At 34.8% G+C, this 24965-nt stretch overlaps 2 protein-coding genes across 13 annotated transcripts in view; one reads left to right on the top strand and one right to left on the bottom strand.

Annotated features, from left to right (window-relative positions):
- The window catches only part of Ccdc56 (Coiled-coil domain containing 56), a 144782-nt gene that overhangs the window by 15257 nt on the left and 104560 nt on the right, over nucleotides 1-24965 (top strand). For all 4 annotated transcript variants that reach the window (XM_067356325.1, XM_067356327.1, XM_067356326.1 and 1 more), the window contains 3 exons: nucleotides 1917-2592; nucleotides 2938-3613; nucleotides 3872-3925. The gene's annotated coding sequence lies outside the window, so the exon portion shown is untranslated. The remainder of the gene's footprint in view (nucleotides 1-1916; nucleotides 2593-2937; nucleotides 3614-3871; nucleotides 3926-24965) is intronic.
- Nucleotides 1-24965, bottom strand: part of Fife (regulating synaptic membrane exocytosis protein fife) — a 158744-nt gene that overhangs the window by 44504 nt on the left and 89275 nt on the right. For all 9 annotated transcript variants that reach the window (XR_010890512.1, XR_010890514.1, XR_010890513.1 and 6 more), the window contains exons 11-12: nucleotides 24738-24806; nucleotides 11610-11734 (exon numbers count right to left, since the gene is read on the bottom strand). Coding sequence is in view for 5 of the 9 variants with exons in the window: in XM_067356282.1 (XP_067212383.1) it covers nucleotides 11610-11734; nucleotides 24738-24806 (194 nt within the window). In the remaining 4 variants the exon portion in view is untranslated. The remainder of the gene's footprint in view (nucleotides 1-11609; nucleotides 11735-24737; nucleotides 24807-24965) is intronic.

Genomic DNA, 24965 nt, shown 5'->3' with positions numbered 1-24965 from the left:
ACATTATATTTCTCTTGAGCGAATTTATAGATGATTTTACATATTAAAATCTCTACTCACTGCAATCATAACCTCTTTCAATCCATCGACCGCTAAACGATCGAGGAAACATCGTTGATCGCAAATTTCCGCGGTAAATAATACATTCCAACAATCGCCCGTTACTTTAATCGGCACTGCTGGCAAAAATTTGTAAAAATTATGCGTTCTTATTATGTAATTATTGCGGATAAAAAACGCGATTAGAATCGACACTTCGTGAAACATTCACGCTCTGCAATGTTTTTAAAGCTCGCAGCGGCCGGTAGAGGAGCATGTGTCCCACCGACTGTTACGCGTATTGCTCTATTGACCGCTAGAGTGAGTGACATCTTTTCCGCTCACTCTTTTCGCGCCCAACGGAATGCAAAGTAAAAACGTAAATTATTTAATCGCATATTTTATCCGTAATAATTGCGTAATAAATGTGCATAAAATCGCAAACTTTTGTCGGGAGTGTCGATTAAAGTGACGGGCGATTGTTGAGAGGTATGTATTTATCGCGAATATTCATAATTAACTATGTTTCATCGATTGTCTGGTCCGTGAATTGAAGCAGGTTAGAATATCAGTAAGTACAGATTTTAATGCACAACAATTTTAGACATGCAAAATGATCGCTACAATTGCTCAGAAAGATTAAAATGTAATGTATTTTTTTAGGTGTAACTTGCAGAAAACTCAGGACGTCGGATTTATATCGAGTAATGATCGTGCATACACACGCACACGCACACACAACACCCGCGTACGTATCCGCGTACATAATGGCTTTTATTTTTAGGCAAGACTATCATTATTTGTTTTATTTATTATGAGTGTACATTGTAGAATCAATCGTTAAATTTATATCGTTTTATACTATAATTATATGTATGGATGTGTCGCGGCACAAAGTACGTTTAACTTGTATTCGTTTCACGTACCGTAGCGTGTCAAATTCGTGATATTAATTCGCATAAAGTATACGGGTTAATTTTCTTTCGATAGTTGGTTTCGAAACAGAGCAATTATCAAACATTTATTTATTCGAAACCGATTCGTAGCGTTGGGGTTGTTTTCGTCGTTACGCTTAGTATGCGCGCACATCCTCTTTCTCTCTCTCTCGCGCGCGCGTTCGTGTATCAACGTAAACATTGTGGCCCCCACTTCTCGCATTCCTTTAAGTCGGAATCGGCACGACCTTGTGTTTCTCATTGTACCATTATTATTCGCACGGCGGCACTTATACGAGGTAAATGTGTATCGGCGCGCGTTATCGTCTTCAATAATACCATTATTATTTCTCATAGTTTTCCGTATCATGTTTTTCTGTCTAATCTATCGCGGAGAGTGTCGAACACGTAGTCCGTGCAATAATATTTCAGTTACATCTTTGTCTTAAAATGACAAAGGACGCGTTGGGAGTATCGCTTAAAATATCGAGCGATTTTCATATGTGCAACGCGAACGCGAGTGAGTGCCTTGCACTGCGAGGACTGAAAGGAGGAGGGGGCTCAGGAGGAGCATCGGGCGCGGGGGAACAACGTTTGCGTAATTAATCATTTATTTCTTATTTCTTATTCGCACAAAATATTGCATATAAAATATTAATATAATGTAGCGCCCATAAAATACTTAAAATATTTTATACATTTAGTAAAACATTTACAATAGTTGATATATTCACCATTCTTAGAAATATTTTATATATTTATTATTATTCAACTAATTAAATTTTTTTTTAAATTATATTTTTGAAAATTTTAATTTTTAAAAATTTTAATTCTGTATGCATAGATAAACAAATATAAAATTCAATGTGCGCAATAATTATTTCACAAATATTAACCATTTTGAACAGTACTCTAATCTGGATTTACTTTTTTATTTTGCAGATCAACTTTGTGCGCGTAATCGGTGCTACAAAATATATTCGTTCCGTCGTATAGTATAACAAAATGCGCGTCGGGAGTGCCGTTAATGCCGAGAGTTATAGCGAATCTATAGATGAACGCATTTTTGCTGTATGACAAATATTGGGACACGATTTTTTTTGACTTTAGGCTTGGCTCGGGGGAGGGAAAGGTCGGTTTCAATCATAAAATCTCGACTACGGCAAGGCAATCTTCGGTTCTACGTGCAGCGCGCTAGTTGTACAGATAGCCGGACTGTCGAAGGTAGTCGAGGACGGCTACCGGAGTTAGTCAAACGCTACCGATTGCTTTTCAGATGTCTTGTATCTAGTCGGTTGATTGGATGACTAATCACCTCATCTTCTTCGAGCTTATCTTTGCCTTCTGTTTTGAGAGAATCGTGCCCCAATTGGTAAATGTGGTCGTCTGAAACGCGGACGGAATTCGCGCGTAACGTCACAGCTTGGACAATTCGGTTCGATTCGCCTGTGATGTCGGGAGTGCCGTTTTAAGTATCGCGCGATTTTCGTATTCAGGTACGCATGCGAGCAATGCATGCGCCGCGAACGCGTGTGATTCAATGTGAGTGCTTCGAAGGACCACTGAGAGGAGGAGGAGGCTCAGGAGGAGCATCGGGCGCCGGCGGAGCAACTTTACGGTAAGCAATAATTCATTTATTTGTTATTAGCAAAATATTGTATATAAAATGTTATATAATGTAGCGGATATAAAATATTTAAAATACTTTAAATATTTAGTAAAATATTTATAATAGTAAATGAATATTCACTATTTTTAGAAATTTTTCACATATTATTATTTCAACTAATTAAACTTTTTTCTTTATTCAAAAAAAATAATTTTGAAAATTTTAATTCTTAAAAATTTTAATTCTGTATGCATAGATAAACGAATATAAAATTCAATGTGCACAATAATTATTTTACAAATATTAATCATTTTGAACAGTACTCTAATCTGGATTTACTTTTTTATTTTGCAGATCAACTGTGTGCGCGTAATCTGTGCTACAAAATATATTCGTTCCGTCGTATAGTATAACAAAATGCGCGTCGGGAGTGCCGTTAATACCGAGAGTTATAGCGAATCTATAGATGAACGCATTTTTGCTGTATGACAAATATTGGGACACGATTTTTTTTGACTTTAGGCTTGGCTCGGGGGAGGGAAAGGTCGGTTTCAATCATAAAATCTCGACTACGGCAGGGCAATCTTCGGTTCTACGTGCAGCGCGCTAGTTGTACAGATAGCCGGACTGTCGAAGGTAGTCGAGGACGGCTACCGGAGTTAGTCAAACGCTACCGATTGCTTTTCAGATGTCTTGTATCTAGTCGGTTGATTGGATGACTAATCACCTCATCTTCTTCGAGCTTATCTTCGCCTTCTGTTTTGAGAGAATCGTGCCCCAATTGGTAAATGTGGTCGTCTGAAACGCGGACGGAATTCGCGCGTAACGTCACAGCTTGGACAATTCGGTTCGATTCGCCTGTGATGTCGGGAGTGCCGTTTTAAGTATCGCGCGATTTTCGTATTCAGGTACGCATGCGAGCAATGCATGCGCCGCGAATGCGTGTGATTCAATGTGAGTGCTTCGAAGGACCACTGAGAGGAGGAGGAGGCTCAGGAGGAGCATCGGGCGCCGGCGGAGCAACTTTACGGTAAATAATAATTCATTTATTTGTTGAAAATGTTGTAAATTAAAAGACTTAAAATATTTACATTAGTTAATATTGATTATTATTAGAATTTATTTACATATTTATTACTTTTTATTTTAATAATTAAACTTTTTCAATAATTCTTTTATTTCATATTTGCTTACAAAAAGAATTAAAAATTTAATGTACTCAATTATGATTTGATAAATATTCATTATGAACGTAATTATAATCTTGATTTATTTTCGTATTTTACAGATCATCAACTATGCAGATCAACAGAATGACAACTCCGCTGCTGCGTATCAATCGGTGAGTGAGTTTATAATTTATCTTGATTGTTATTAAGATAATGGATCTATAAGATACATACTATAAAATTTAACACATTGTAGATCGTATATGATATTGATTTTATAAAAATTTTAGTTTGCACATTGCAAAATATTTTAAATTTAACTAGTTTCTAGAAGAACAAATTATTTATTATTTTGATAAATTTAAATTATATTTTTTGTCACACGCGTTATATATATTTTTTATATATTTATTTGTTAACATGTTCCATGTCGCTCTGATTTTACATAACTTTCTATTTACGTCGTGAAATTTATGTATATGTTGTAAAAAATTATAATTATAGAAATTACTAAAAATAAAATGTAACACACACAAAATATGTTGTACATCATAAAAAGCTATAATAAATTTAAGAAATATAAAATATTTTATTTTAAACGGCCTGAATAGAAAATTTAGTGAGGCCACCAGTAAGCCACACGGCATGGAACATGTTAATAATACCACACAAGATTATTCGAAACACGTAAATTAACATTTCAAAAACAGGATATGTTGATTTATGTTTCCGGTTTGCAATGAGTTAAAAAATATATGAACTAAAGAGTATGTAAGTGTAGACAAGAACATTATATGAGGACTAGTTTGTTTCTTTGCAATATTTGGGATATTTTTCATTAATTTGAGAATGAAAAATCTTTTTACTTTTTATTTTATCCTCGTATAATACAATAAAAATAGGATAAATTTCAATACGAAATAAAGAAAATCATACAATGCAATATTATAAGCATAATGATATACAAGAATATTATAGATAAAATATAACAAATATATAATGTCATAGATCCATTATTTTAAAATGGATGGGCTAGGACTTAGATTCGTTGAATATTTAACTCTGGAATATTTAATAAATGTTCTTTATAAATAAGAATTAAAGCAAGATATATATATATATATATATATATTGAATTATTCAAAAAGTTTATAGTCTTTTTTTATGACAAAATCAAAAACAATTTTTATATATTTATATGTTTATTTATTTAGTAATATGTATAAACAAGTTGTTAAAGATGGCCAAATGTTGTCGAAAACAACGTACATATATTATTGAATAAAGATGGATTTAAATATAAAACAATTGTTTTTTATTTAGTCATAAAAATTGCTACAAATTTTCCGAATAACTTAATATATTAAAATTTTTGAAATACATATGCGAATGTAAATATAAGTTAAAAATAAAAAGAATATGTTTTATACAAACGGGACAAAAATTGAAAATTTATGTTTTACATTTGAAATAATTTATTTAATAAAAGAGCGTATTTTTCGTTATCGATTTTTGTTTGGTTATTGATTTTGAAATATATTTGAAATATAGTCTTGCTATACGCTAATTTCTTCAGAATCTTTCCTAGCCTATCCATGCATTCGTGGTCCCATGGCTTAATTGATTCCATGGTCGAGCACGGAAATTCAAGATTCGTGGTCCCATCGATGATGGTCGAGCACAAATCTTGAAATAATGTTGATAACGATCGACCATCGAAATGGTCGACTATCAACACAAATTTCAGAACTCTGCGCTAAGCGTCTTATAAAAACTACCGCTCTTAAATTTTTTAATGCCGAGAGATACAATTTGCGTACTCGCCAACATTCGCTTTTGTTCGGGCAACTTATGTATCCGGAAGCGATCCTATCAGCGCGATACACTCGCTTACGTGTGATAAGGCAGCGCCCTATGCGACCACCTTGGAAAGGGGAACAGCAATAGAGAAATTATAGTCGAATATATAGTCGAATATATAGTCGAAATATATACGTGTATACACTTTTGTATGTGTGTGACAAGCGCACACATTGTTAAGCGATAAAGCACATACGCGTTTGAATAGCGATGCGGTTATCGAAAAATTTCAACGACAATCTATTTAGATAAATTGCTTCTTAACCATTTAATATCCCTTTCGATGAGCCATAACACACTCATTACAAAAAAAGTCGAATTCTTATGCATGTCGTGCTTTTAGTACTTTTATTAATAAGAATCAATATTTATATAATATTTATTATTTTCAACAACAAAATATAATCGTAAAAACATGTAAAAATTGATCGCTTGATTTGTAGTGATCCGGCATAACGGTGAAAGCAGAAATTTTAGGAACCTTTTTTTTTTTTTTTTTTTTTTTTTTTTTTTTTCGCGCTTGGGGCGCGTGAGCCACTTCCAGCATAGGGGCGCTTAAGACGGTCGCAACGCCTCCGTATATATATATATATACAGGGTGTCCCATTTAACTTGAGACAACTAAATATTTCGAAAAATAAGCATTGTACGAAAAAATGTCCCAAATAAACTTTTAATATTATCAAGGGGGACGTCTGCCTGTGTAAAAATTAATCCGCCCCTACCGCTTCTTGGGGGGGGGTGGCAACTTTGAAATTTCAAATGGAAACCCCCATTTTTTATTGCAGATTCGGATTCCTTGGAAAAAAATACGTAAGTTTTGTCCGAGACATTTTTTCGAATCGTGATAGATGGCGCTGTAATCAGTGAAAATTAGTTTTTGCCATTTTCTCTCACCATCGAGGTGCTTTATTTCGGTGAGTCCCCTCGCCTCTCACTATTCAATTACAATAAATGCTCGAAATGATGACCTTCCATTTCAATGCATTTATTAACTCGAGCTTGGAATGCTTGTACACATGTAGAAAGTGTATCTGGCGTTATTTGTGCGCAATCATATCTAATACGTTCCACCATGTTTTCTCGAGTATTTGGTACTTCTGTATACACTTTTTCTTTAAGGTAACATAAAATTATTTCAACTTTCAAAATTATTTCAAAATTATTTTAACTTTCTCCTTTAAAGATAAATAATCCATTATTTATTTGCTGAAATAAAGAACGCGTCCGTAAAAAAACAAGTAGCTTGCGTACCAAAACTATGAGGCATCTACATATGTAGTAAATTTCTGAAATACTGAAAATACTGAAAAGGAGAAACAAAATAAATGAAAGAAATTAAATCAGAACAATTCTTCAATAACTGGATTCTTTAAATTTCAAGTCAAGTAAATTTCAGTAATACATACGCTAGCTACTTGTTTTTTTACGGACGCGTTCTTTATTTCAGCAAATAAATAATGGATTATTTATCTTTAGAGGAGAAAGTTAAAATAATTTTGAAATAATTTTGAAAGTTGAAATAATTTTATGTTACCTTAAAGAAAAAGTGTATACAGAAGTACCAAATACTCGAGAAAACATGGTGAAACGTATTAGATATGCTTGCGCACAAATAACGCCAGATACACTTTCTACATGTGTACAAGCATTCCAAGCTCGAGTTAATAAATGCATTGAAATGGAAGGTCATCATTTCGAGCATTTATTGTAATTGAATAGTGAGAGGCGAGGGGACTCACCGAAATAAAGCACCTCGATGGTGAGAGAAAATGGCAAAAACTAATTTTCACTGATTACAGCGCCATCTATCACGATTCGAAAAAATGTCTCGGACAAAACTTACGTATTTTTTTCCAAGGAATCCGAATCTGCAATAAAAAATGGGGGTTCCCATTTAAAATTTCAAAGTTGCCACCCGCCCCACCCCCAAGGGGCGGTGGGGGCGGGTTAATTTTTACACAGGCAGACGTCCCCCTTGATAATATTAAAAGTTTATTTGGGACATTTTTTCGTACAATGCTTATTTTTCGAAATATTTAGTTGTCTCAAGTTAAATGGGACACCCTGTATATTGAGTATTCTGTTTGTCTTTATGTCATAAAACTTAAACGACAGGTTCTTTAATTCTGAGTCGATTCATTAAATTAGAAATCGTTTGATGAAGGATCAGCATTTGTTTCAGATTTGACGTGCAAGACGTAAAACCATTTACGATCTTTTTACTGCTGCCACACAAAATGAAAGATCAATATTTAATTATATTTTCCTTCTAGGTCAGATTTAGCAGAAATTTTGCTTTCGCAAGGTTTCTAATTATTCCGCCCTTTTGATAAGAAAAACGCTTTTTTATCTCTATTCTTTTTTATTCCTTTTCTTCTTCTTTGTTAGCTGTTACTTAACATATGTAATATACAAGGCGTTATAAAATATTTTTATCGCAAAATTACACCAAAAAATACATAAACTTATTCATTATGTTTATATTAAATTATATAGACAATACATATATATTTTTTTCCATAATAAATAAATTTAATAGAATTTAATAAATTAAATTTAATAAAATTTTCAACAGCCCATATTAATTCATATCGTTTAATATGCTTGAAACTGTCAGTAAAATGAATTAATGAATTAAAAGCTAGTTTTGAAATTTTATAAAGAGACTTGCGAATTACGGATAAATTACCATAGTAATTTAAAAATAATAAAGATAATATTGGCTGAAAATTTCGAAGTTACAGGTTTAAAATATCTATCAATTCCATTAAGTAACATTCTATGAAGTTATTTCATCGATACTGTAAAGTATGGTCCTTCAAAGACAATGACAGAAAAGGCAATAAGAAAATAGTTCTTGCGCTCCAATAACCGCGTTTCCGATTCTGATTATCTTCTCCGTAGTTGTATTGTCTATTTCATCAAAGATAGTTTAGCGAACAATCGTTATATATGTCAATTGTTTGCGCGATCTTTTTGGCTATCGCTTCTGAAGTTAAGATATGTCATAGGTATGCGTGACTTTTGAAGAAACTTTAAGCACAAAATAGTTGAGACATACAATATTGCTAGCGCTAAACTTGTCTGGAATATCGACCGCTTTCGGGCGTATCGGAACGTGATCTCAGCGGTTGATCTTCGAGAAGTCCCGCTTGGTAGACAGAAGTTTAATTATCTTTGGATTTAACAAGATCGTGGCACACTGAAGAGAGAAAGATAAGCTCGCTGTAAACCGTGACTTACTATAGATATACAGATGTGTCTCTGCGATAGATACCCGTTCTTCTTGAATTTCACAAAATTCGATTTCTTAATATTGGAATCTTTCGATAAACGTAATAGTCTTTATGAGAAGTAGGAAACCATTTCATTCTTTCTTAGATGATCTTCTCTCTCTCTCTCTCTCTCTCTCTCTCTCTCTCTCTCTCTTCCTTTTTCTCTTCGTTTTAGTAAGTGGAGTATTACTGTTTCATCGTCAAATCAGCAGTCCCGTGTTTCATCGTAAAAGCACTGCTAAATATAGGCACGTAATAAACTCGATTGAGTCTGTTCTATTGAATATCGAGTGAAAAAAGATTGAATTTTTATGAAAGTTTATGCCACGGTTCTATTTTCACTTTTATAATTGAGTGCTCGAATAAGCGGGCGAATGCTATTTAACGAAATCACTTTGAGCAGATGACAATTATTATTCCGAACGAAGCAATTTGATCATTGCGCGCCCGAAACGTAACCGTAGAAATAAACGGAAGGATAATTGCGGAAGTTATGCGCGACTCTAGTATCGCGCCTGTCTATTCTAAAGCCCGACAGTAACGAATTGTTCGTCATCGTAAATGGATGCTGTCGAACTTGCCCGTTTCGATTTTACAAGCGGCGAGACGTAAGCGGATTAAACAAAGCGTTACTGGATTCGCGAGGTGCACGCAAGCACGGATTTCCATCCCACGAGAGCAACAAGTACGTCACACGCCTGTCACGCTATTGTCCGCGTTTCCTGCTCTCTCGTCGCAGGATTCAGGGCGCACGGTTTTCTTAACCCTATAATGTGACGTATGAATTTTATCGGAATCCGGCACACGTGGATTATTCTTGTGCAATTTGGATTTTTTACTGTTCGGCAGGTAGACATCTATAGTGACGTATATTTTCGCTTTTGTTTCGAATTTAGTTTTGAATTAATCAATCAACTTTTAACAAGTTATTGAATTTGTTTTAAATTTTTACTTAATACTCGAATATCTAGATCAAAACCATGTATGTGTTACTTATAATACCTTCTATTTATAACTTTTTTATAAAATGAAAAAGCGCAGAGCACACGAATCAGTGATAAATTTTTAAAAAACCAACAGAGAAAAGACTGAATATGAATCAAAAGCGCGGATGTCGGAGAGCAAAAAACTACAAATTAAACAGAATAAAAAAAATAAATTTAAAAGAAATAAATTAATTAAAAATCAAGACGACGACTGAGGAATGACTTACATGTGTAGAGTTAATTTCAGATCGATATTCACTATATGATAAAAGGAAAAAAGCAAACGTTTTCCGCAGTGAACTAATACGCGCGTAACGAGAATGCGGGCTATTGTGCGATATCCGCTCGTTTTTTATCAGACGATTTTTTGTTACTATACGCGAGAGAAGAAAGCGTACCGATGATAAGTGGTCGTCCCATCGGGAACTTTTTATGGTAATATAATGATGACAAACAGAAACGAGAGAGAGCATTCCACGACCATTCCGATCGATCGATCAACTCACGCTCGGTTATCTATGTTGTCTCTTTGTGCACGATGACACTTGAGAACAGACAGAGGGCCTAAAGGGCACTTCCCGCCTTTTCGCTCGGTATGACGTTTGAATGACGTCTGCATATCGTACTGTTTAAGTCACTTACTGCCCGAGAAAATAGGTTTTGCTCCAAATTTTGTACCGCGTAAACGCGACAATGGAGATAAACGATATTGCAATATTTTCTCTTTACGCTTTATTTTAATAATTGTTATACTCGATAAAGAAGTAATTTTAACCCGTGTATGATCAAAAATTTTTGTTTTGCTCCAAAAGCTTTGCGCTGCGTAAATGCAGTGGTAAATATAGGTTTGTTAATAATTAAAGCGTCGGAAATGTATGTCGATGTAAGCGTTGCGTTATGATAAAAATAAACTTACACTTTAATAATTGTACTCGGCATATCGTTGGGATCGTAGCAAATTAACGCATAATGAGCTCTTGCAAGCGCGAAGTTTGTATGACGTTAAATAAAATTCATTTGAATTTGAACGTGAGTGCGAATACGCAAGCGAGCAGAACGGCTCTTTTCACGCTTGTTACGTGCACATTGTCAGTAGTTCAGGTTTAAATTTAATTAAAATTGATGCATCGAGGGTTGTCGATATTTATGCGTATTAAGTATTTATGAATACTCAACGAGAGCAACGAGCATATCTAATGGGAAAATATTTTCTCATGAAGCATTTACGGATGCTTACAGTGAGCGTTTATATTATACTGTATTGTGAACGTATTGTTCACTTATATGAGACAATTAGTTAAAACATAACTATGTTTTTTTTATATTTTATAAATACACGCAGAAAAGTATAAAATAGACACAAAATCATAAAATTTAGAAATGTTAGGAATTATATCTCCCGTGTAAATAAAGTTATGATTTGAAAATGTAAAATCGATTTTGAACAGAACAACGCGATCGCGTATTTATGTTTTCTACAATAGATGTTTGATTGATTGAACGAATCAGTAACACAACTCAACAAAATTTAATTTCTTTTTTTTCCAAAATAATAATAATGATAATTTTTTAATTTTTGTTGCCATCAATTTAAAAACAAGTGTATATGTATAGATAATAGCAACATATTATGATGTTAAATGATTCACAAATATGTGAGTTACATTTGAAAAATAATTATGTCGTAATTAACATTTTACAAAATGTATAAAATATGTATAACGTGAACGTACCTTGTCTCCTTGCTGTAAGCCGGCTTTCTCAGCGGAGCCACCCGGCACGGTCCATACGATGCACGCGAAGGTGCGCCCGTCCGACCCGGTCTTGCCGCCCACCACCCTCATACCAAATCCGCGCGCTGCAACAAAGGGCATGTGGGCTCAGAATAAAAAAGTACCCGGAGAAAAATGATACAACGCAATTTCTGCGGATATTTCTCGTTTTCGTGGGTAGAATTTACGTCATCGGCGAACGAGAACACGTCGGGTGGCGCGCATGTCGCACACCGATGCCGTTTTCGAGCGCACTCGACAGAAAGAGAGGGGGGAGAACGAGAGAGAGAGAGAGAGAGAGAGAGAGAGACGCAATTACGCAGCGACGTAACTCGCGCAGTTTCCTCAATGTTCCCCCGCTTAGCGTGAATTTATACGTATCCGCGTGAGTGCGGTTGTAGCTGCAACGCTGAGGAAAATAATTAACACCCACGTTCGATGTAAACGTGAGCAGCAATTGCATCTGTTATTGGAGGTAACAATGTCACATTGTTAGTGAATCTAACGCTGCTTGAGAATGTTCGTAACTTAACCTCATGAATTGTTATCCGATTGTCGACATTTCTTCTTCTTGAAAATACTAATTTAGTCAAGATTACGAAGAGCAAATCAATTTTTTGGTAGTCATAAAATTGTCAGAATTTTTTAACAATTCTAAGATACAAATTTTTCATTCTAATCTCTGCTATATTAGTCCAAGCATTTGAGTACAGATTGCACGATTGATGCATTTATTATTCTCCCATATCACTTTTCAATAGGAAGAAGTTTTAGTAGGATAAACTCGGAATCAATCTTATTTTCAAAAAGAGCTAATTTCCTTTTATTTATCTAAATCCTCACTTATGCTGGAGAACTACTACAATGTTGTGTCTCGTCACATTCGGAAGTTAAGTGGACCTTGACGGAAATACAATCCGATGTGACCAAGCTAGTTCTGACCTATTGGCTAAGGCTTTCGCAACATCTGGATAAACCCTCGCGCCATTAGCCGCGCGGATTCGACGGCCACATTCCAGTTATTGCCGGTTACCGCAGATCCTACGGGCTCTAATGGATGGGAATTCACGTGATGTATTCACGAAAGCTTTAGAAATTACTTGGAAAGAGACAAACAGAAAGACGGGGGATCTCGTTTTGCTCTTATATTATGCAAATCTCATTATGTGCATTTGCATCCACCTGACTCATTCTTTAATGCAACCAAAGTACTTATGAAATTAATTACGTTGACCTTTTCAGAAGAATTTCGGGAAAATGAACAAATTATCAAGTCTTCTAGAAGCTAAAGCGTATCCAGGAAACACAATTTGAGTTTTAATTGCAATATCTATACAAACAAACATTCGCGAATAGACATTTAATATTCATTCGTTTCAAGGATATTGCAAATAAAATCGCGAGTTAGTTTTCCATTCCCGGAAAATCGAGTTTTATCGGGATCGATAGAAATTAATATCACTGGGATTGTGTGGAAAAGATCGGTGCAATCGTTGCTGCTTCCAGATCGCGTTTATGTCGGGAAAACCGGTTGAAAGTTTATTCGTTCTGTGCTATTTGCGCAAACGGAGCAACGTTACTCTCTATCAAAGTTTTAACGAGCTGTAGAGATATAATGACAAGGGTAAACTTGTGGAAGACGAGAAGAGAAGATAAAACGCAGAGATTTACCGATAATAGCGTATAACATTTGTAATTTAGACACTCCCTGTGAGCCAAAAAATTGCCAAAAAGCTGTTAAAATAGTGGGAAACAGTTGTGTCCGTTTTTTATTTAGTTTTTTATTTAGTTAAAAAGTTATCAGAGACGAGCTATTACAGAAATTTTAATAAAAATTTTTTTCCGAATAATCGCGAACAGTTTATCGTGTAATTATTCAAAAAATATAACAATGATAAATAGTGTGATAACTAGTGCAAATTAATTGCGGTTTTTAATTTGTTAATAATCAAAGCTAATTTTCAAAACTGTTTAATATTCTATTGTCGAGAGAATCGAGAGAAAGAGAGAGAGAGAAAAGACCTTCTTATTAAAAATAACTAAATTCTATTTTAAATATCATGGGAAATATTTATTTTTGACGTATGCCAAAAATGAAGGGGACGAATCGATAAACAAATCTCGTTGAAAAACTCATTAGATGTTTATTTTAGCATTTCAGTGAGTTTCAGAGGGCAGGGTATTTTTTCTTTTTCGGTGATCTTTGCTCCGATCTTTTTTCGATTGAATTATCAAGGTTGTATCACGAAATGTGGGTCGTGATACGTAAGCTGAGGTATGCGATGACGATGAAAGGTCAAAGGCTAGCCGAGAACAGGAAGGGCACAGTTTAATGTACAGCCAACTGGCAGTCGCACGGTGATACACAGTCGAGTTCTGTATCTCGTTTTTCGTGCTAAACGTATTGTGTGCGCGTAGTCAACATCTTTGCATTCGACATGCCTAAGCATCCGTGGTCAGCTGTGCGCCGTTCTTGCATGCTGCCGGTGATAATATTGTCTCTGTATATCAGAGAAATCCGAAACGTCCAACGCAAGAGGAACCACTTAATTAAGTGTTATCGTGGTGGTCGTCCACGTAATTTCGTTATGATGTGTGCACATTAATCGTACCACTGCTGCGCGAAATTCTGTCTCTTGCCGCCTTTTCATACGTCTGTGAGAGAACATTCAGTGACTAATGGAGTTCAATTTCAATGATTGCAAATAGAGATACAGCTCTCTGCAACTTTTTGATGATTGCAACATTCGCCGATGCCGATATTTTTGTTAATATAAAAGATTTTCAATATTAATAATTTAGAGCAGTTGATAATATAATACACTTATGTTGTTCGATAACAAAAAAGATGCATTCCAAAATTTGCATTTGAATAAACGATTTAAACTTTGGAGAAACTAGAGCTGGCGCACAATGAACTCACAGAAACAATATCGACGGTTCGACGAACGCGTCGCATCGAATGAAATTATCGCGGTTGACAGAAAGTCAAAAGCGTCACGTATTTGAGACAAATCGGGTTACTATCTCACGTCAACGTCTCGCGATTAAACCCAGTCGGAACTTCAGATTCGACAGTCGTTAAATAAGTATGAATCGGATCCACAAATTGATTACTATTTTGAGCTGTCTGACGCTCGAACTTACGTTTGCACAAACGCGACGTTAACAAGATATAACGTGGACGCGACATCGTACCATTTAATTGATCAACGTCATCGAGCTCTCGAGCACATCGGAATTATCTGTTTAATTCTCTGACGAACTGGCTAAGGAGAATCTTGTTTATGTCGTAACGTCGATAACTTCTACAGTAATCCGGTTTGAGGTTTCGCTCGTACTAGTAATTATGAATAACTACCGATTATAATAATTTGTCAATCGCAAGCGCATAAATCTTGCTTGTCTTAATGCTAGAAGTTCGGCATTTGCATATTATTAATTATTTTCTAGATCGGCGGTGAATGTTCGTAATTCAGAAAGACAAATCAGGTGAATACGGCAAATTACTATTGTACATTATCGTGCAAAAGAAATCAGCTTTCAGTGTGTCGATATTCAGATATTGTTTGCATGATATTCTGTTACCAACACTTTAAAATAGTGGTTATTGTTTGCCGTTTGACTCTTTGGAAGAAATTCCCGAAGAATTATAAAAACAAATAATCCCTGTCGAGCTGGCCCCCCCACCTTGCACAAATAAAAAACCAATAGCGCAAAATTATAAGCTATTTATGAGCTTTCATATTCCGCAAATTAAAATTTTTCAGCTCGTCACGCTGAGCATAAATTTAATGTTTTTTTTTTTTGAGGGAGGGGGGGGCTGAGTCGATATTGACTCAGTCCCCCCCCTCCCTAAAAAAAAAACATTAAATTTATGCTCAGCGTGACGAGCTGAAAAATTTTAATTTGCGGAATATGAAAGCTCATAAATAGCTTATAATTTTGCGCTATTGGTTTTTTATTTGTGCAAGGTGGGGGGAAGGGGGGCAGCTCGATAGGGGTAAACAAATAAGCATTGTCTTGATTTGTGACTTTTAGAACTGCAATTTTTTCGGTTTCGCTCTTTCGGTGGTGACTTTTAGTCAGTATTTTGGCGCTCATATTAAAAGCTCTACATCTTGTCGTCGGTTATAATGGAATGTAAAAAATTCAAGGTTTTTCGAACTGTTTTTAATGATGTCTCGAGAATGTTTCACGCGAGCGTTTTTACATCTGCTGTTCGCGAATGTTGCACAAATCGAGAACGGATGTTTCTTTTATTTACATCATTGCGTAAACTGTCGCGAATCGTCAATTTTAACACACTCCTCTGCCAGCATTCGCACGGTTACATTCGAGTAGACTCTCGATGTTTCACAGATCTTTTCCACGAGATTTTTCGTTCTTGAACGCCTCGAGCATTTGTTGTCTTCCACATTTTCCCTGCCGTCTCTAAATCTTGCAGAGCACTCAAAAACTCACATACGGGATTGGTAATCTCCGTAAACTTTACATTTAACATTTCATAAATTTGCGTCGCTGCCGTCTTCCCAGAAATATTAATATTTTTTTCAAGATAAACTTGAAACTTCAAAATATCTCTCTATAGCGCTTATATAAAAAATTCATTAATTACTTTTTAGACATACCGCGTATAATGCTCTTCTCTAATGAGTTTAGTAATTACATTTGATTGAAAAATTTGTAAACATTTCCAAAATTTAAAAAAATGTGCGCGATTACGCATAAAAACAAACATTACCAACTTCGTAGCTCGAGGACTTTTGCAATCGTTTACGAGTACGGTAAAGAATGCAACAAGCAGTTGGAAACGACAAAGCTAATTAAAGCTCATGTTGGTGCTCAACAACTTACAAGAAGTGTGGTCTAATTACAAACAGCACGCAGGTTGCATAATTATAAACTGCATGCTGCTCTCATTTACACGTGTTCTTCCACGCTTGCGATAACGAAGTTAATTCTGAATTGGATTATCATCGAATATCTTGATTGTTTAAAATATTAATAAATTAAAATTAAACCACAAAAATATTCACTCGCTTCTCAATTTAGTAATATTAAAACATTAAAAGTATTTTTATATTGCAAAAATGTATTTTTATACTACAAATAGCACAGTAGTACTATGCGATGTTTTATAACGTAACTTTTAATTTCATAATTACAAATAAAAAGATGACAAACATATATTCATTAAGATTTTAACATAATTAAGCTCTTTGAACAATTAAATTGTAAATTATATTGTAATTTAAATTTATCCTGATTTATTATATGCAATAATTTTATTATAATATTACACACAGAAATAATATATCATAATTTATATAAAATCACAATATTTGTAAAGAAATTCAAAGCCATAATGTTTAATGTTGAAAATACGTATATCATAATTAGCATACACACATCGCAAGTTTCTAATTGGATAATTGTATTGCAAAAGACAGAGGATGGGCACAAAATAATTCCAAGTGAGATCTGCGTGTAAATGAGCAATAATGGAAAATGCGTCGGCTCGTAGACACAATGGCGTACCTGTTGCGGACAGTTCAGAAGCTCGGGGCACAACCTCTCTGTAGATCTCGTCTCTACGGACGATTTTTCTCATTTCTTTGACCCTCTTTTTACTTTTACCTAGTCATTTCGCTTCCTTCCCGACTTCGTGATATTCACTATTCCAAACGAATTTCACATTAGAAAATGATCGCATAAATGCGTTTGTACCTCTTAAAAGAGAAATTTATTCGATTTTATATGACATTTAGTGACTCAATATAATAAATATAAAAAAAAGAATAAGTTATATTTTTTCGAAATATTTTCTTAATTAATTCTAATATAAAATTACACCTAATTTATTTCGTTGCCGCAACTAAAAATATCTTTGCAAAACAATTCAATTGTTTGAAACTGTTTTGCAAAGCAAAGTAACAATGATAATGATCCTTCATAATTTCTGTAATGTAACACAGAATGAGCTTGCTCTGGTCTCGTATAAATAATAATAATAACAACAGCTTTCTTCTACGTTTGCAATGCAGTACACGTACAGTCGCACTTTTTCTCGCCCGTTATTTCCATTAACTCTGCCCTCGTTTGCGCGATTGTCGCTTGATCCCTGAGGGCAGATAGCTTCAAATGCTCAAATGAGAAAAAAAGCTCTTTTACGGGAATATTAGCACCTGGCTGGTGGCCTCCTTCTCAAGCAACACTCTTGAATGCAAACGAGCGCTCGATAATTTGAAAGTGTTATCAAAAGACTTCGAACAACCGAGAGATACGAAGCAAATCACAAAAGAGAATAATATTGATATCTTGAATAACTTAGCCGTACTTCATGATAAGTGGGCGTGGATAAGGCGCTGTTTTTTTTCATCAAAATAAAGATGCTTTATTTTATGAGCAAGATGCTTTATTTTACTGCAATTTTGCGTTTTATTAAACGTATATTTAATAGTACGCGCTTAAAAGTTGATTATATACGAAATCCTTTTTTTACGTGTATATTTTATACATTTATTAAAAGTCTCTTGGTATGCGTAAAGTCTCATGTATGCGTAAACTCAAGTATCGCTACTTCTTTTGCAATACACGTGTACTTAAAAAATATACGCGATATTGAACAAAGTGAAACGATCACTTTCAGCAAGTTTTACACAATGCACCTCAAAATAACAGCTTAAATGCGTCACGTCGAGATTACAGGCCGAGTTGTCGCGCGCAATTAAATCCGGACGGCAACTTCGTGTTTTTCCGCGCTGTTCGTCGACGTCGTTTAATTATAATTATTGTCCGAGTGAAATAAATCGTCTCCACCTACCACTGTTCTTGCGCGAAGTATAACGATATCACGCGCATGCAGGCGACAAAGCGAGAGGCGTTCCGCTCTAAATTATAGTTTGTAACAGCAGCGATAATTCATACTCTGAAAAACGTGACTTACGAATTAATTTGCATTGTTACCGAGATTTACACGCGAGTGCCGCGTCGTGCGGGGCAATTTTTATAGCCTCGCGTGTCTATTGCAAATACCTTTTTTTTTTTTTACTGTCGCGGCCGCATGCTTCCGAGCTCACCGTTTGCTCGTATTCCGCGATTTGCATTTTTTCGGGCAACACTGAAAGTGCCCGTTACTCAACGATTATCTAGTTAATCCCTCACCCAGCACTTACGCAATTCGTATTGTTCGTATTGTCGATGTTTTTATTGCGTTAAAATTTGCAAAGACTAGCTAAGCTCGTTACTACTATTGTATCGCGCTTTTAAGAGAATAAACACGGATTTGCATCGCCATTGCAAATGTATTATTTTCGATCATCGATGCATTAATGCTTTATTCTGAACAAAAATATATTAATTTGCAATGAATTATTAGATTCCTTTTAATTTGTTTTGAATGGAGCAAATTGCAAATTTTTAACAATTTCTTCTACATAAAATTATTTCAATAAAACAAATACACATTTTGATATTATGGATAAATTTAATTTTAAAATTAATATCGGGAAATTTAAATATAATATTTTGCATAGTGTGCAATATAATAAATAAAGATTTCATAATTTTATGTATAATCAGAGCACAATTTTTCGCATGTTAATATTGATTTAAATAAATAATGCAAATATACGCTATTTTAGTATAGTGCATTGACATTTAGAAACCTGGCGCAAATATTTGCACGTTAATGTATCAAGTATACGATTCTGTTTGCCGTTTGCAATAATGTTCGTTCTATTATTTCGTTCATATGCTATGGTTCGTTCAAACAGTTCGAATCGTATTCGCCAAAACTGCCATAGCAAATATCCCTATTTCTCATGATTAAATCAAAACAGATTCTTGTATCTATAGTCAACCTGTTGATTGTTAATTTCAGACATCGTTGTTTCTCGCCGTCCGCGTTATCCGCCAACCTTTGTTTTACAAAAATATCGAGTCGCCGCGCGACGAATGGATAACACAATTTGCTTGTTATATCGATTAATGTCTACAGAAATATTTTTTTACTTCTTATTCGTTTATGATTTTTTAAACTCAAATCTAACGAAGTAGAACTTTTTCAAAAATACCAGCAAAATTAATTTTGGTTGCCTTGAAGCTTCACTCAAACCTATCAATCGCTATCCAATTGTTCATTCTTTCGAAATTACAGATGCTTGATAACTCTTTGAAATCAATCGTTTTCTATTTTGGAATTTTTGTATTTCTTCGCGTGAGGTAGTTTTTACGAATTTTTTTTTTGCCAGTTGGATGCTCGTCGAATATAGACATGTACGGTGGCGAGAGGCCAAGACAACGAGGGGTTGATCGACACGTATCCGGGTGCGCGGCGAGCCAAGCGGTTTACAAACAGGCTTGCAAAATACACGAGACATGTCCGTTTGGCTTAACGCGTCTCTGTTGAGCCGGCCGCCGCGAAAGAGTCGATCGATGGCGCCGAATATTGGCGCGCCTTCGGGCGAGCACAGCTGCGTCCGTGATGTTCTGTGATTCGCGCGAAAAGCTATTATCCGGAGATAGATGTGTGCAAACGTTGGTGGTGGTAGTGATGATGCAGGCCTGCTATCGCAATTCGGGAATTCGTGCGCGGCGGCGACAAGTCTTTCTCACGCGCTGCGCCATCGTTATTTGTGAAATCTATGGCTCTCTTTATACTTTATATGCGTAGTTTTCGTTGAACATCGTTGTTTGTCGTGTATGATGCGATTTAAAGAGATAGGAAAGTTTGATGAATTAGATACGTCTCTTTTTATTTTGATTTTTTATTTCATGAGATAATTCATTTTGATATATAATAGGTGCGCAACTAAGTTTCCGGGTTTTACACATGGATGGCGCTAACGATACATGTAGTCGATATACATGTCTAAAGTTGTGTTTTTTTATTAACTTGGACATCTGTCAACAATAACCAGTCATAATACCAACAGATATCGCAACGCAAAAATATTTTTTCTAACAAGAAAGATGTCGAGTTTTGTGCCAAATAAACAGCATTTGCGGGAAGCTTTGCTTTTCTGCTTCAACTTGAAACAAAATGCAGCTGAAGCACGTCGTTTGCTTGAAAAAGCCTACGGCGAACATGCACCATCGAAAACTACCTGTGAAGATTGGTTTAAACGCTTCAGAAGTGGCGATTTCGACACTGAGGACAAGGAGCGCTCCGGAAGACCAAAAACATTTGAGGACGCCGATCTGCAAACGTTATTGGATGAAGATGATACACAAACACAAGATCAACTTGCGGAGGCATTAAACATGACTCGCCAAGGTATTTCCAAACGTTTACATGCCATGGGAAAAATTCAAAAAGAAGGAAAATGGGTGCCGCATGAGTTGACTGAGAGACAGATGGAATATCGAAGAGCCACTTCCGAAATTTTGCTTTTGCGGCATGAAAGAAAGAGTTTCTTGCATCGAATTGTTACTGGCGATGAGAAGTGGATATATTTCGAGAATCCCAAACGCAAAAAATCGTGGCTTTTACCTGGCGAAGCATCAACATCGACGGCACGGCCAAATCGCTTCGGAAAGAAGACAATGCTTTGCATTTGGTGGGACCAGAAAGGAATCGTGTACTATGAGCTGCTGAAACCGGGCGAAACTGTCAATGGGGATCGCTATCGACAACAATTGATAAATTTGAACCATGCATTGCTCGAAAAACGGCCAGAATGGGACACGAGACACGAACGAGTGATATTGCAGCACGACAACGCTCCGTGCCATCGCACTTCCATCGTCCAGGACACCATCAAAACGCTGAAATGGGATCTGCTACCGCACCCGCCGTATTCACCAGACCTGGCCCCTTCCGATTATCACTTGTTCCGGTCGATGGCGCATGGCTTGGCTGGGCTACACTTGGCCAATTTCGAAGAAGTGCGAAACTGGTTGGATGAATGGTTTCGATTCAAAGACGCATCGTTTTATCGTCGCGGTATTCATGTATTGCCAGAGAGATGGCAAAAATGTGTAGCTAGCGAGGGACGATACTTTGAATAAATCGTTTTTTGTATTTCTCTTGAAATTTTCCATTTTGCATTGATAAAAAAAACCCGGAAACTTAGTTGCGCACCTAGTAATAATTGGGCGATTAGAAACATTTTTTAATTATAATGCCTGCTTGGTTGTTTTTAAATATTTTAATTTTTTAATTTTAAATAATGTTAACGTAAATATTTTATATTTTTAATCCATTCGATAATCTCTGAAATTTTTATTAATTTTTTTTATTTTTAAATTTAAATTATTTAAGTTTTGGATGCGCGTTGACCGCATAGGTGCGGATATATGCTGATAGATATACATATATGTATTTTCTACGATATTGCCTTGTCATTATAGCTTTCGCGGAAAAGCTGTCATTATGAAATTGCAGCCCGAAATTACAGTTGCATCCAGTTTACATTCATGCATTACGTATTATCACGCTTAATGGCTTTCTCTTCAAATCGCGGCGCGGAACCATCGTTACTGTGCTTTCTGTGTGATTACAACAGATTAGTTGCTGATAATGCCGTGATTAGTATTGTAGATGCTGTTGCATCCGTAAACAAGAAGCGATGAATGAATAGTGCAACAGGGAAATGCGTACTTATCAAATCAGCTCGTAATTTGTAAACTTGATTTTTACTTTATTTTTACGTATACGATACGTCTGAAAAATAACTGGATTATTCGAACGGAAGTTTTTGTTAATTTTTCGTTTAAGTATGATATATATTTGACAATCAATGTCGTTATTTTTCAGACATAAAGTTTCTCTTTTGCATGATAAATAATCTTAGTGACCCACGAAAATATATCGCGATAAAAATTCTTATTTTCTGAAATACAGATTAATTATTTTATATTGAATCAATGTTAATTCGATTTTTAATCATGCTGTGTATATCGATGGATGACTAAAAATAATAAATTGTTTCGTATTTAAATCGCATTAAAATAAAATAAAATTGATAATTTGAAAAGTTGCATATATTTGTTCTCAGTTCAATAATACGGGTAAGCAAGCACACGCTTCGTGTAACTATTATTCGCCGTTTTTGCATTAAACAAGTCACCGCGACTAAACGAAGATCACTGGACCATTCGTAAATTTTACTGCATGGTCGCCACGGTCGAGAGTTTCGTACTGTTGAATAAATGCATTAATTGTTCTGAATATTAGCGCGCGTAATAATATTTGATTGCAACGTCCGCGGTAATTATATAAATAACGATGCGAGATTCGCAAATCTCACCAATATAAAATATATAATAAAAGGCGAGTTACGAATCGTTTGAATTAATCAAGCATAATGTATTAAAAATCTTTTGTTCTGTATTTCAGATTTATAATAATAAGAATTAATTTAATCAGAGAACTGTTAAATATTAAAAATTATATTTTCCGTCAAAATTTCGACGATCGGAAATTCTCTAAAAATCTCTTTGAATGCATGTGTTATGATTACTTTCAAAGATAAAATTAAAAAATCCTATTAAAAAATAGATAAAAATCTTCACTCGGCTAACCCTTGCTGTCTCATAACAGCGCGGGATGAGAAAAGGTAACGGAAATGCGTGTCGTAGAGGAAACGAAGCGTTTGAATGCGCAACGAATAATTAAACGTCAATCGCACGCCTACTCGTCGGGCGCAGGCTTTAGGGCCGATTCTCTCCCTTTCGCTTATTTACTTGACGCACATAGAGCAGCATGGTAGCTATTACATAACGGTTGATATAACTATCAGCCATCACCCATTTAAAGCGTCGACTATCGACAATCTCACATGTGATGCGACGCACCGCATTGATAAGCGCGTTGCGTAGGTACGTGATCGGAAGGTAGACATGTAACGATAATTCGAAACAATGACAGGATGACGTATGAGCAATATTGCAAAATATCTAGGAAATTTATTTCTCAAATTACTAATTTTATTTTAGATTTAATTTATTTATCAGAATAAATCTCAAAAATAAATGTGGAAATAAAAATACATAATTTATTGAAAATGTAAATGATAGAACATCGTAATGGAATATGTACAAAGAGTTTAAGAGAACGAAATGTAAAATAACAATAGACGAAAAGGGAGCAGTTGGAGAAGAAATGGTGCGTGAAAGGATAAGACAAAGAGAGATGGAGTTCTAAAGTGACGATAAAAGTGACAAAAGATTGATTGTAGATCGCTGATTAACTTGGATCCTATCAAAGTATTTCGCGATTCGTTAATCTTTTGATTATCGTTGTATTAGGTGTCTGCTAAACCTGTTGCATCTTTTCCGATTATTCTGCATGATATAATTATTTTTTCTAGCAATTATTATTGTTAATATAACTAATAGAATTTTTGATCCTTTATTTTGTTACGATCAAATTTTCTTTGGTACTTATATGTTATATTATTTACATGTATTCCCATTTTTGAAATTTCGTTGAACAGCTTTGCAAATTTGATTTGAATTTTTCTCAATAATTTTTCGATTATCTTTAAAAAAGTGAAATAATAATAGTGATTATAAAAATAAAAATAAATTAATAAAATATTTAATATATTAAAAGAGACAAACTGATGTGTTATTAATCTTTAATGTGTGAATTAACATATATATATATATATAATAAATTATATGAGAAAAACAAAATGAGCAATCAAGTGCTTTAATTATTTTTTTAATTTAACGTTGTAGAAAAGAACAAAATTGTTTCAGTATAGAAAAATTCCTCTAATAACAATATGTGTTTCTTTTTCAAATATTATTTACAATAGTAAAAAAAAAATTCACAATTTTCTCGGAATACTAAGGCTTGCATAGTGTACTAATGTATCAATAATATCAAAAGTTTTCATTCACAGCTGCAACGAAAAGTCGATATTCTAAAGAGATTAAAGACACGACATTAATTACTATTATTACTATTTGCGTAGTAATATATATCAGCGATATCGGTATTGGAGAGCTTTAGTCGATCAATAGAAATTGGAATCTAGAGCAAATTCCAGCCCTTCTTGAATCTCAAGTTCCGAAATGGACGCCTCAATGGTGCTTCAATTATAAAAGTAATTAGTGCACTAATTATGTACTTACTTCTGTGTCCTTTATCCATGACCGGGTCTCTCCTCAGCTTTACCCTTCTCTTTGCATTCATCCGTGGAGCTGTAAAAATAAAATATACGGAAAAATCAATAACAGTTTTAATAACAGTTTTTGTTTTTCTGTATATTAATGATATTTTGCAAAAATTAAATCATAAAATATTAAACAAGATTATAAATAGGAAAATATGCAACAACGTATGAACAAATTTAATATAAT

Source organism: Linepithema humile, chromosome 5, assembly GCF_040581485.1.
Source record: "Linepithema humile isolate Giens D197 chromosome 5, Lhum_UNIL_v1.0, whole genome shotgun sequence".
In the NCBI taxonomy this organism is placed as follows: domain Eukaryota; kingdom Metazoa; phylum Arthropoda; class Insecta; order Hymenoptera; family Formicidae; genus Linepithema; species Linepithema humile.
The sequence above is the reverse complement of the archived record's forward strand: the minus strand, read 5'-3'. Positions and strand labels throughout refer to the sequence as shown.